At 36.8% G+C, this 12822-nt stretch overlaps 1 protein-coding gene across 3 annotated transcripts; it reads left to right on the forward strand.

Annotated features, from left to right (window-relative positions):
• The first annotated feature begins 1614 nt into the window (after positions 1–1614).
• tefb (TEF transcription factor, PAR bZIP family member b) lies at positions 1615–12349 on the forward strand. Of its 3 annotated transcripts, none has more exons than XM_051889416.1 (5): positions 1629–1837; positions 4183–4315; positions 5967–6353; positions 7150–7364; positions 9857–12349. In XM_051889416.1, exons 1-5 carry the CDS (start codon positions 1772–1774, stop codon positions 10070–10072), a joined length of 1017 nt encoding a protein of 338 aa, XP_051745376.1. In that variant the 5' UTR covers positions 1629–1771; the 3' UTR covers positions 10073–12349. The 3 variants fall into 3 exon arrangements, with proteins under 3 accessions (XP_051745378.1, XP_051745376.1, XP_051745377.1); XM_051889417.1 differs by lacking the exon at positions 1629–1837 and adding an exon at positions 3613–3631; XM_051889418.1 differs by lacking the exon at positions 4183–4315 and having other exon boundaries at positions 1615–1837.
• Positions 12350–12822: the final 473 nt, after the last annotated feature.

Genomic DNA, 12822 nt, shown 5'->3' on the forward strand with positions numbered 1-12822 from the left:
GTGTTAAATAAACAGTTATGGAAAAATGTAGAAATTAAAGTTATAGCGCCAATCTCCTCCCAAAGATCCCGAAAAAAAGTCTGTTGGCGCCTGAGAGAAGCTGTCAATCTCAGCTGTCAATCATGACACCACACTCCCTTTCTATAGCATCACATAACTAACTAGGTCATAAACCCCGCCCTCTCTATGTAATCTAATGGGACGTAGGACAAACTAAACAATTAAATTACACTTTAAATAATAAACATTGAATTATACTAATCAGTAATCATATTCGTTGTCGATTATTTTCATTATTGATAACAATTGATTTTATCGATTAATCGTTGCAGCACAAATTCTAAATGCTTACATTTGTAGTAAGAGAACATAAACTGCACACTTCACGTCAGCATACTTCTACAAAGTTTTCAGTCACATGGCGTGGAGACCTGGAGGGCAAAACACCCACAGAACTGCAGCACAGGCCTGTTAATCTGTTTCAAGCCATTAATATATCACCTCTCAAAAGAAGAAAAACAAAAATATCTGTTTTGCCCTCCAGATTGGCGTTCCTACAAATGTGTGACTTCACAGTAAAATTATGAATAGTTCTTTCTTTATTGCTTTCTATATATTTTCTTTATTTATTGCCAACAGGAAAGCTTGAGGACATTTTCAAAACCGGTTTCTGTCTGTCTTGTTTGACAACAGCGGGTAAAAATTTTAAGTTAGTTTCTAATGCATATTGTGAATAAATGACAGAAAACAGCAGCTATCCATAAAAATATTTAACAAGAAAATAGATGTAGATGGAGTAAAATCATTCTTAACTAGTAATTACTTTCCATTAAACCTAAAAACAGCATGAAAAGTCCAATTAAGTATCATAAACACAAACCTTTATATTTTTTTGTATGGGACAAATTTATCTAAAGCCCACATTAAATCTCCAGTATCCTCTACATGTTTTAAATCTAAGTAAACAACAATTTTCTAAAAGTGTGTTTTGGTTTTAAGTTGTAAATGACAGAGTCGTTTCTCATGTAAATCTACACTGGCCTCTGGCGGTGAGAATGTAGAACTGCAGCTCCAGATTTTACAGTAGTAGTATTTTATTAACACCTGTGAAGTTTATGTGGGTCATATAACTATACTACATAGCATTGAAACATAGAAATATTGAACATATATTTTAATGACATCTTTAACTTTTTGAATACTACATTATTCTGACCATGTTTCAGCATTTTTGTAAAAGAGAAAAAGAAAGCACAAGTTTCACATTGTTCACAAAATCTACTTTGTTGGCTGTTAATTGACTTACCAACATAAATTAAGTATATAATATTTGCTTATATGTATTTCTTCACTAACCTAACATTTCACCCACGTGATTGATGTAAATCTGAAATCTTGACGAATGTTATCTGACCGTTACTGTCAATAAACTATTATAACATCAATACTCGTGTTATTGTCATAACATTTAAAAGTCACTGATATAATTTGTAAAATTGTGTAGCTTCTAAACATATCTCATTAACTGTTGCAAACTTGCACTGCACATGGACACATCACAAAATGGACAATTTTTGTTGAGCCAATTACATTTACATCACATGGCTGATTTGCATATGCATGAGGGGCGTGGCCTGACGCAGTAAGGTCTTACGTTTGTTTTTACAAATGCGACACAAACTTTGCTGTTACCAGCTGAGGGTCTTCTTTCTTGTCTGACTTTACTCAGCGCTGGACTTCAACATGTCTAACATGAGTGATTTTACACCGAATGAAATCCAACAAGTTTTCAAAACTTACCTGGAAAATCCCCTCTTGTCCATCTATAATGACAGTGGTAAGAGTTCACTTATTTTCCGATAGTAAATGTATGCATTTTGTACTTTTCACCTCTTGTATATGGTGCAATATGTTTTGTTGAATCTTGACTGTAGTGTGAGTGTCGTGCAAGCAGAAATATAAAGAGATCAATTGTTTTTAAAGTTTGATTTGATCAGATTCTAATCAATGTTTTATTAATGACGCATTTAAAGTCATTGTTTTGCGTACTTTTTGATGTTGTACTTCAATTTGATTTTGTATTAAATATTCTGTGTTTTAATAACAGTGGTTACAGATGATGCTTATGTAGTTACAGTATTTTATGAAAATGCCAGCAGATAAAACAGTCGTAAAGCAGGAATGAACAGGTTGTGATGGAGTTTGAACTGCTCAATGCAGAGTAAAAAGCCAACATTAGTTTATATAATTATTTATATATCGTAATTTATGCATAATCTAATTTCATATTTAAGCCTGTTTGCCTGAAACAAAAAAAAGTTGAGAAGTACCAGAATCCCTTGCTAGGGTAAAATTAAAATACTTCTCCGATTACAGATTCAAATAAATGTGAAAGTCATTGAAAATCTATCTAAAAATAGTTTGTGCAGCAAAAGAAATGGATTTAAAAAGCTGCTGTATCATGAGAATAAAGATGTCAAGGTGAACTAACACCTGTAAACTGATCATGGATTAGTGTTTATTGTCTCCAGAAGTTTCTCCAGTAACCTGCAAATAATTATTCAATCCTCTGTATGGGAACAAGAAGCTGCATTCCTCCAAAATTGTAGATTTGTAAAATGTCAGACAAAATATTTGAGTAAAAATGCGACTGACCTTTAAATATTGAATAAAGTATAAGTGGCCTTATCAGTCCTCTGTAATTTACACATTAAGTAAAATCCTATCACATTCATGTCAGTGGAAACTAGTTGATTTAGCTGTAAGATTATTTGAATCAAAGACATTTGATGTTGTCTCTGAAATAATCCTTCATTTGATGGGCTGATCTCTGCAGAATGTTTGATAATAACTATGTCATTAATGCATGAATCTGACATTCATTGTGTTTGATGCGAAAGCTTGTGTTATTTCTAATCAGTCCTTACACATTCTCTCATTTCAGCGTGGTTCAAGAACAAAATGTTCCCTTCTAGTTACACACAGGGTTAGAAGGGAACATTTTGTTCTTGAACCACGCTTTCATCCATATGCTATTCTCTGCATAGTTAGATTCCAATATAATGTTGTTTAAACTCTCAGTATATCATTTTAGCTCATGTTAATACTGTAAGTTGTATCAAATAGAGTCCCTGTTACTAGCATGAAGCTAAAAACACTGAGGTGACCTTACCAACCAAAACACTACTTTTTGTAAGGGTGTAATGATTAGTTCACTCAAAAATTGAAAATTGACAGGGTATATTCTTCCAAAAACCACTTTTTGCCCTCAACAAAACAGGAGTTAAGAGTTTAGAAAGATGTTTGATTTTTGGGTGAACTATCCCTTTAAATATCCTGCTAGACTATGCAGGCTAAAGTTGATGTGTGGAATGTAACCGCCTGTTTTCCCCCCATTCAGTCTTTGTTATCTGAAGCATCTGGTTCATAGGGAACAGCCCTGAAAGCAAATGCGACGGTAAACACCTTTGTAGTGATTATAAGTACACGCGATGTCTTGCCAAGCAAAGGCGCGCTCCTGATCAGCTGTACTCCGCACGTGCAAAAGCTCCGCCCACCCAGTGTGTGCGCGTGCTGGTAGCACGTGTTGGAGGCACGTCAACGCTATGGATGGAAAAATACAACTGCATGAGTACATAGACAGTTTTCTTAATGAAGATGTTTTAAATTACCAAGAAGTTAACTCTAAAGGCGCATGGGTGTATAATGGTTACCGTTAACTTATGAAAATATAAGCAAGTAGTTTAATATAATTTGCCTTTTTGATGCATGCCGTTGAGTCATGATGATGTTGAGTCTATTTCGCCTGTTTCCCGTGTTCAGGGTCATTATAAGGACAATCTTCGTTTGTTTTCGGAACAAAGAGGCTCGTTCGCCTCGTTTCGCTCATTGTAGTGGTGCGGATTAACAGCTGACCAATCAGAGGAGCGTGGATCCGCCCCGCGCCCTTTAAGAACTACAGTTCTACACGTCCTGTCTGTTTAAATATTCATTTTTCCGTTGGCCAGACAACCAATCAGCGCTTCGAGCGGGGCGTTCCTCATGAAAATGTGATTGCTTTGCCCAGTACGCTGGAGTGGATCGCTACGGTGTTGTTTTGGCTGTGTTTTCTCAAACAGGAACAGGAGGTTTAACGGATATAAGCGACATTGCCGAAGTTTCATACATTTGTATATTTTCCAGGGTAATATTGAACTAATCATGCCCGGACAGGCGTCGGTAACTGTGGCCATCGGTCCTCAGAAATCATCCGCTTTTGTTTTAAAGAAGATCATGAATATTCCGCCTCCAAACATACTGGCGGATCAAGACGACGGTAAGAACCATGAACATGCCAATATGTAAATCAGACAGATCGTTGTGTTCATTGTGTGTGTTTGTAGTCGTGCACTTGGCTTCACCTCCACAGCTGCCGCGTTCATTGGTTCCTCAAAAGAACAGAAAGTTCCCTCATAAAAAAGTGCTGGGTTATTGACGTATCAGATGAAAATACCGCGGTATTTAATATAATATTGTCATATTCATGTTTTTACTTGATCGATTGCTTAAAATATCATGGTACATGTCCATGAAACCCTATTTTTACATCCTTTTAGATGACTTCCAATTGAATAAACCCTGCATGTCCAAGAACCGTGGTATTACCATGGTACTTTTTGTTAGTGTTAAGACATTGAGAATGGCTGACGTGCTAAAACCATGAAAAAGCAACGTATTATTATTATCATGTTCCACAGTATTACCATAATGGTACCATGGTAATACTGTGGTTATTTGGGCATGTTCTGTGTGATAGTACCATAGTATTTTTTTAAGAATCTTAATGTACCATCAAAACACCAGTGTATATGAATTTTGGCACAATTACTGTACATTTATATAAAGTTACCACGGTGTTATCATCTGATACCATCTAAGTAACATGATGTTGTACCATCAGTGTTCCCACAGTCATAGAAAACCTGGAAATTAAATGGTCAAAAGATGTAGGAACAATGTACCATGGTAGTGTATGATTGTCAGATTCATCAATCATGTTCAAAGAATATACATAAAAAGTGTCTGCTAAATGAATTAATGAACAAAGAAATGAAAAAAGGCACAGTGTTTTATCTGCTCCCGTAAAACTTTAATACATTGCAATGTTTTGACCAAACAAGGTCATTTTTAAATGTAGATATAAACCATTATTACTAAAAACTACTTTAATGTTAGTGTTTTCTAATTTGCTGTGATGTCAAAGTCACTCAGGATCTGTGGATTTGTCACTTAAATTCACGTATGCTAACGTCAAAGAGTGTTTTAGTTAACATAATGTCATTCTTGTAGTTTTACCACAGTAAAGACTGATCTGCCCTATATAGACGTTATTAATAATAATATTCTAATCATCTCGCATGATAATAACCCGCATCAGGTCACCTGTTGCATGTGAATATGTCAAACTCATGACTCCAATCTCATTTTAGTTTCTAAAATCCTTTCTGACTAGCAACTAACAGCTAGTTACTGATAACAAACACTAATCTGTGCCATGTGATGCACAATTAAAGTTTTTAACAACAGTTATACTGCAGAAAATGAAAATTAAGTTTGATGTCTAAAGGCTGAATTTTACAAAACCTGTCAGGAACATGTGCGGCTCAAATTTCACTGCGATAAAAGGGAAATTAAGAAAACTATATTTAATTTTGGACCATCAAGTTTGTGTCAGCATTTTCAATAAAGTATTGTTTTATTTCTTGGCGTTTTACATTCTTTAATTTGTTCAGCTTTTATGTGTAGTTTTACTTCCAGAAACCATTTTAGAATTTTTAATCATATGTCAACATGTCGTTTAATTTCGTATTTTTCTGTTTTATTTTATTTAATGGTAGAAAATGTACAGTGTTAGCTCACAGAAGCTGGCGTTGCAATTTTTTACTACTTCTTTGATACTTGACTAACCTGTAGTTCCTCTCTCACAGATATCGAGAAGGAGAAACAGGGTTCAACTGGCGATGGGACATCCGGCGGCAGCGGTGCTTCGGAGGGGGTCTCCGCCTCTCTCACGCCCACCATTTGGAACAAGACCATCCCGTACGACGGTGAGACCTTCCACCTGGAGTACATGGACCTGGACGAGTTCCTGTTGGAGAACGGGATTCCCGTCACGCTGGAGGAGGAGCTGAGCAAGGGTCTGGTGGCAGAGCGCCGAGGCGGAGATACGCAGGATTCCTCTGTGACCTCGGACGAGCCAGCAGCCGTCCCACAGATGCCCGAGGAGGAGCAGACGGAGGGCGACGAGAACGAGGAGGATTCGCTCTCTGTGAGTGATGCAGCGGAACAGGAAGTGAGCGATGAGACGACAGCAGGTGAGGCGACAAACAAAAGGATGTTTCATTGTTTTTGTACAAGGTAAATGCTTCTGATTGCACAATTATATATATCATATATGCCTCTTAAACAGCTTCAGTTACATCCATTCTTTAATGTAGCTACTTTTATTGGTATCTTAAATTGCAGTTAAAGGGTTAGTTCACACAAACATGAAAATTATCCCATGATTTACTCGCCCTCAAGCCATCCTAGGTGTATATGACTATCTTCTTTTAGACAAACACAATCAGAGATATGTTAAAAAATATCCTGGCTCTTCCAGGCTTTATAATGGTAGTGAACGGGGGGCGAGATTTTAAAGCCCATTAACATTTTTTTTTGTTGTTACTGTGATCTAAGATGTCGGTCATAGCTCTTGTCTCTAGGGTTGACAAAAGTACAGACTTCGGTACCAAGTCAGTACTGAAATTGTACAAATGTGACGATACCAGCATTTCACCCTAGCATTTTGAGCGCCCCCGAGCGGATTCTCAAACACCTCTGACTGGCCATTGTTTTCACAAGCTCAACAGATATGCCTGCTTTCAAATGCTCCTGTGTGTATCCGTGTAAGCGCTTGGTGAAGACAATCAAAGATGTCAATTTACATCATGTTTTTGAAGCGTTGATCATTGTACCCAATCACAGACATATCTGTTGAACGCATGAACACAGTGGCCAATCAGAGGTGTTTACAATTCCGCTCAAATGCTACGAACATGATGATTGTATGCTGTCGCTAACAGTTTTCTCTGGTGATGTTTAATTTGACACTCTGTTTTCATCTGCCAGACTCCAAACCCGACCGTGTGACGCCCACCCCGATCGACCCGGAGGAGATCGAGGTGAACATCGCGTTCCAGCCGGACCCGACGGATCTGGTCCTGTCCAGCATTCCCGGAGGAGAGCTCTTCAATCCACGGAAACATCGCTTCTCCGAGGATGAGCTCAAACCACAGCCCATGATCAAGAAAGCCAAGAAAGTGTATGTTCCCGAAGAGGCGAAGGTGAGGCTGAAAACTGAAATTCAATCATTTAGAATGCGCTCTTCAAAAACAGAAAGATGACGGCAAACGCTGGACACGTTTGAACACCCAGTCCTAACATCCAGGAAAAATATTTTAATTATAATGATTACAAATCTGATTTTTACAAGTTAACATGCTAACTGTTTTTCTTCACTGCTGTAATCATAATATGAATGCAAAATTCATTATTCTCTGTTCACTGATTGATTTGTCGTCTTAAAGTCAACGTGAATTACTCTTTACAATCCATTTCACTTCTGTTTTCTGACATTTCCAGGTAAAACTGAACATAAAATGTAGGGCTGGACTTGATTTATATCCGCCATGAATTGACTGGATCAAGTAAAGTGGCTGTTTGATACCAATGTGGAGCCAGAGCTAATCAACATATTCCCAATAAGACCATGAACTAGGAAATTACTGAGACTAAATTTTATTATGTTGACATTATTTATTGAACACAATAATGAGCTACTTTTTTCATGTCTAAAAAAGCAAGATACAGAATAGTCAGGTTCTGGAAGTGAAAATCATGTCTGTTTCTTCATAGGTGGATTGACTTTTATCTCGTAAGCCTGTACAGACGGACATACTGTGAGCTCTGAGGTTGTTTATCAGTGAAGTCTACTTCTGTTTAATCCATCATCACTTTATTCCTTTTAATAATCTTATTAAAATCTTGTTTAATCCCCTCTCAGGTGCCCCTTTATTAAAATGCTCTTTGTCAAGGCTATTTGTATTATTATTTGCTATTTTGTTCACCTGCATTAATGACAAACTCAAAATAAACAGGTTGCTGAACACGACACGTAACCAAGTTATCTTTAGAAAGAGGTAAATAAGATCAAACATAAAAACAAAGTATAAATTATATATATATATAATTAGGTGAAGAACTACACTATTCATGATCCTGCATAGAAATATCTGTTCTTTTATATTTGTATCAGTGTCATTTTAGAATGATTAATTCTAGTTTTTATCCATATTTTCAAAGAACAAAAGACAAAGAGAAAATTATTCACTGCTCTTGACTGAATCGATAACTATAAAGATAACGATAAAGATATAGTTCTAAGAATCTTTCTAAATATAAAAGAATAGCACTGTCCACTACAGCGATAACGATATAGAGAAATTATATCGTTGGGATCACTTTCAGAACGATTTTTTCCCCCCCAGTTGTTGAACGATAAAACATTGACAGCCAATCAGAATCCATTGTAATTTAAGGGCTCGGACATTTAAAATGTCAGATGACACCGCGGAGATCATTATGCCAGGCTAGCAAACTGTGTAAAATAAAATTACCTCAGGTATCCAGCGCTAGTTTCGACAACATAGTCGTTTGAAGTCCTTGAAGTTTTAGTGAAAAAGACCAGGCGCTGTTTTTATTCCACTACATTGACTTCGTCAGCTAAATTCACTGTTAGATTAGATCGATTCACTCGAAACATAGCATGCTGAGGACATCTGCTGGTTAAAGCGTGTAAATGCAACAAGAACAGCAAAACACAGGTTCAATGACGTGTTACAGTTTGAAACAGCAGCGCGCGCGTTTAGAATAAACAGACCGTTATTATTCGTTAGAGCAAATATAGTTATCCTTCTTGGTGTGAACCAGTGAACGGGCCTTTAAACTATATTCAATTTATAATTTATGCAGTGATCTCTACTTTTATATTTGTACCAATAGTTTCATTAATATAATCTTTTAGTTTTTTTTATTAATATTTTAATGTTTTCTTTTTATTTTTATATTGTCCACTGTCATTTTAATTTTAGTAAATTTGTTGTTTTTGTCTTTAAAAAAAAGTCTATATTCATTTTTAGATATTTTAGTACTTTAAGTTAGACAAACTTTAAAAAAAATATATATATATATATATATATATAATATATATTAGTTCTGTTTAATATTTTAGTTTGTAAACGATTATCTATTTTAATAACTCTAAAAGAGAATTACATAAATTGCATTGTTTCTATACTCACAGTAAACAACTTGAAAATAATAGTTTTATGTTCTTTGATAATTTAATTGTTACATAATTTACAATATTTAAGGGGATTGAAGTTCTTTTTCTCCACACCGTTAAGTTCACAGCATTCATCTTTTTGACCGATTTTCAAATACCTTTTTTGCTTAAAATCAGACTTTGTAATGTTGTGATTTACATTGTAGCTGCTTAATTTGGTTCATGGATTGTAACAAAGACTAAAAACCTTTAGGAAAAATTAAATACTTCAGGAAGCAGCTGAAAAAGTTGGCGGACACACTGTATATCGGACTGTACTGCACATTGAAAATGTATTTGGCTGATGCGTTCTCAAAATACATGAGATAAGACTATGAAAAGAATCATTTACAGCATGTTTTTGGTAACGCTTTTTTTTTTTTTGATTAAGTATATGTAGTGACAATCTTTTATCCGCTTCGGTAACAAGATGTTCACGTTTATTCTTCACAGGATGATAAATACTGGTCACGGAGGAAGAAGAACAATGTGGCGGCGAAGCGCTCGCGGGACGCCCGGCGCCTGAAGGAGAACCAGATCGCCGTCCGCGCCTCCTTCCTGGAGCGGGAGAACGCCGCGCTGCGACAGGAAGTGGCCGAGCTGCGGAAAGACTGCGGCCGCTGCAAGAAGATCATGTCGCTGTACGAGGCCAAATACGGCGCGCTGTGAGGGACACACTTCACCCCGGACACACATCAGTCTCCCTTATAACTCACACCGTTACTCAGCTGGGCCGTGTGGGAGGTGGACGAGAGCGACGCGAGCAATAGTGTTTTTAAAAAGATCTAAAAGTGAAAGGGCACAATATAAAATACCACAGCATGACCTTTGACCCCTCATACCTCATTCTGCCCCTCTCCACCACCCCCAATGTGGCCCAAGCAGTGAGTTTAGAGCTTATTCAGTGTGAAGAAGAGATGAAGACAGCAACGTGAGCTGAACGAAGAAGTCGGAAAACGTTTCCACACATCAAAACTTGGCGGAAAACGAGAGTCAGAGCGTTTGGTCACCGTAACTGTGATCTTACGGCTCTTTTCGGCTAGTTTTTAGCGTGTTTCCTCCCATTGTTTACACTCAACACATTATTTATGTTTGTGTACAGGAGGTTTGTCGCAGAAAACAAGCGCATGACACACAATATGACGCAATTGTTTTCTTTACTCTATAAAAACGAGTGCAGATTATGTCAGATGACGCAAAGAGACGGAAGTCTGTAAATACGCTTTTGTCTGTCCGCTACACGTTTCTCCAAGTGTCGTCGTTCTTCCAGACTGATCTCACCATGTAAAAGTGACATTTTTAACCACATCTTTCCGAGCGCGTCGTTCAAACGCGTCTTCGCAGCAAGCGATACGGGCGATTGTTTGAGGATTTTAACTGTGAGCAACTAATCGACTGGATCTGTTTTGTTTTCAGGGTTTAATCCAGGGCAATAATACGCAATTCATCTTTACCTCAGATTAGATATTTCTATCTAGTGGAAGTTTATTTTTTTTAACTTCAAATGTTGGTGTTATGTTTGTTTGCTATATAGTCAGGCAGCTCAGCGTCAGTCATAAAACACAAGCAGAATGAATTTCTGTGCAAAAAGTTTTTTTGTTTTTTATTCTAATTAATAATGCATTTATTCATTATTTAATGCATTGATAATAGTAATAATGATGCAGTTTTAGATCAATTCTTGCATTTGTAAAATCATTGTGGCATAAATGTGACAGCATTTTTTTGACATGTAAACCGTGAGTCGATGAAATTAGTCTCACTAGTTTTTTGCTGGTTTTTCAAAGGGACGTTTCTAAAAATGACAAAAAGTCATAATGTGCTTCCAGTGTTGTATGGATTTTGATAGATTATTAGTTATGTACATGGTTTGTTTTCAGTGCTCATAAACATCATGAACACCACAAAGTGTGCTTACAACCTTTTTTTTTTTTTGAAGAAGAAGCTATGAAAACATTTTAATTTTCATATATATATATATATATATATATATATACTCTGTCAGGATTGTGTTTCTGTAAAACGGGTTACAAGCACTTACAGGCAAAAATTTTGTATATTAATGAGACGTTAGTGCATGCTGATGTCATAGTGACGCTGTGGAGTAGGCATATCTTTATCTTCCATACATACAGACTTTCAACGGCAGCAACACAAACAAACGTTTTGTGGCCCAAACTTAACTTCCGGTAGACTTCCACAAAGAATCAATAACATCAGAGTCCCTCGAGAGTAGATTATTTCTGATAACAAGCAAAATAAATAACAAGTACATTACATTAGCTAGCAAGTTAAAACTATGCCTAACCAGTATTATTTTGGGTTACCAATAAAAGAAAAGAACAGTTACTTGGCCAAAATTTAAATGCGACAAAGTTACTACCAGACCCGTTCAACAAACACAGACCGGAAGTTAACTTCGAGCCAGACGCGTAACCGTGGCAACGCGTGTGAGTCCGTTGAAACCATCTATATATAGAGAGAGCGAGAGAGTAACATATTTTGGTATTTTCTGTTGTGTTTTTAATTAGTATAGCGTGCTGCTCTTTTCAATCCAGTTTCATTTCATTCTACAAACCAAACAATACACAAAACTTTCTCCTGTCTGTCACTGTGTTTATATGTAATGTACGAGAATTAAGTTTGTTTGTTTGTTTGTATGTATGTTTGTTTTCTAGGCCGATTTTGTGATTTAAACTGATTGTCACGTTGGCCTTTAGTTTAAATCTGTTACATAAACTCCAGAAGTGGAGTTTTGTGTCGGACTCGATAAAGCTTCAAATGTAGCAAACTCGTTTTGGTCTGTAATAAAACCATTTAACTTACATTTTTAAAAAAAAATATGTAACTGTTTTTATTTAAACAGTGATGTGTTGTTTTTATAAAAAGACAATTTACTCTCGTTATGACTGTATCATGCATATTAATAAAGGAAGATATAAATGATTTGACCTTGTTGAGGTCATGATGAATCTGCGCTGCGATTGGCTGTTGCAGGTGGCATCACGTGAGCGAGACATCTGCAGTGGAGGCGACGGCTCTCGCTGCAACGATGATGACCTTACGCGAGCATCTGTGGAGAAATATATACATACAGCGCGATTTTAGGTTCCACTGCGTTGCCTTTTCATTATTATTCAATGTAAACGCACTAGACGGGCACGTTTAACGGTTGCGCTAGCGTCGTTTGCAGCGTCTCGCGCATGACGCGGCGTTCTAATAACGCGGAGCTCAAGTTAAAAGATGTTTTTTTTTTTTTTTTTTTTCGTTTCATTGACCCGCGTTTCTGTTTTTAACCGCAAAAGCGCGTTCTGTGTGAACCGGCCCTACTTCTATAATACACATGCTTTTGTTTGTATTTGATTTGGACGTCTGTCCTCTGGGAGTTGTGCGTGTGTGTTTTCCTCCTCCATTGCGTC

This window comes from Ctenopharyngodon idella, chromosome 3, assembly GCF_019924925.1.
Source record: "Ctenopharyngodon idella isolate HZGC_01 chromosome 3, HZGC01, whole genome shotgun sequence".
Lineage (NCBI taxonomy): Eukaryota > Metazoa > Chordata > Actinopteri > Cypriniformes > Xenocyprididae > Ctenopharyngodon > Ctenopharyngodon idella.

What these genes read in the sequence shown, in the direction of transcription:
- tefb (XM_051889416.1), top strand. Translation starts at nt 1,772, where the DNA reads ATGAAATCCAACAAGTTTTCAAAACTTACCTGGAAAATCCCCTCTTGT. An exon ending in GAGCGATGAGACGACAGCAG is followed by an intron (nt 6,354 to 7,149) that starts GTGAGGCGACAA and finishes TTCATCTGCCAG; the next exon opens with ACTCCAAACCCGACCGTGTG. An exon ending in ATGTTCCCGAAGAGGCGAAG is followed by an intron (nt 7,365 to 9,856) that starts GTGAGGCTGAAA and finishes TATTCTTCACAG; the next exon opens with GATGATAAATACTGGTCACG.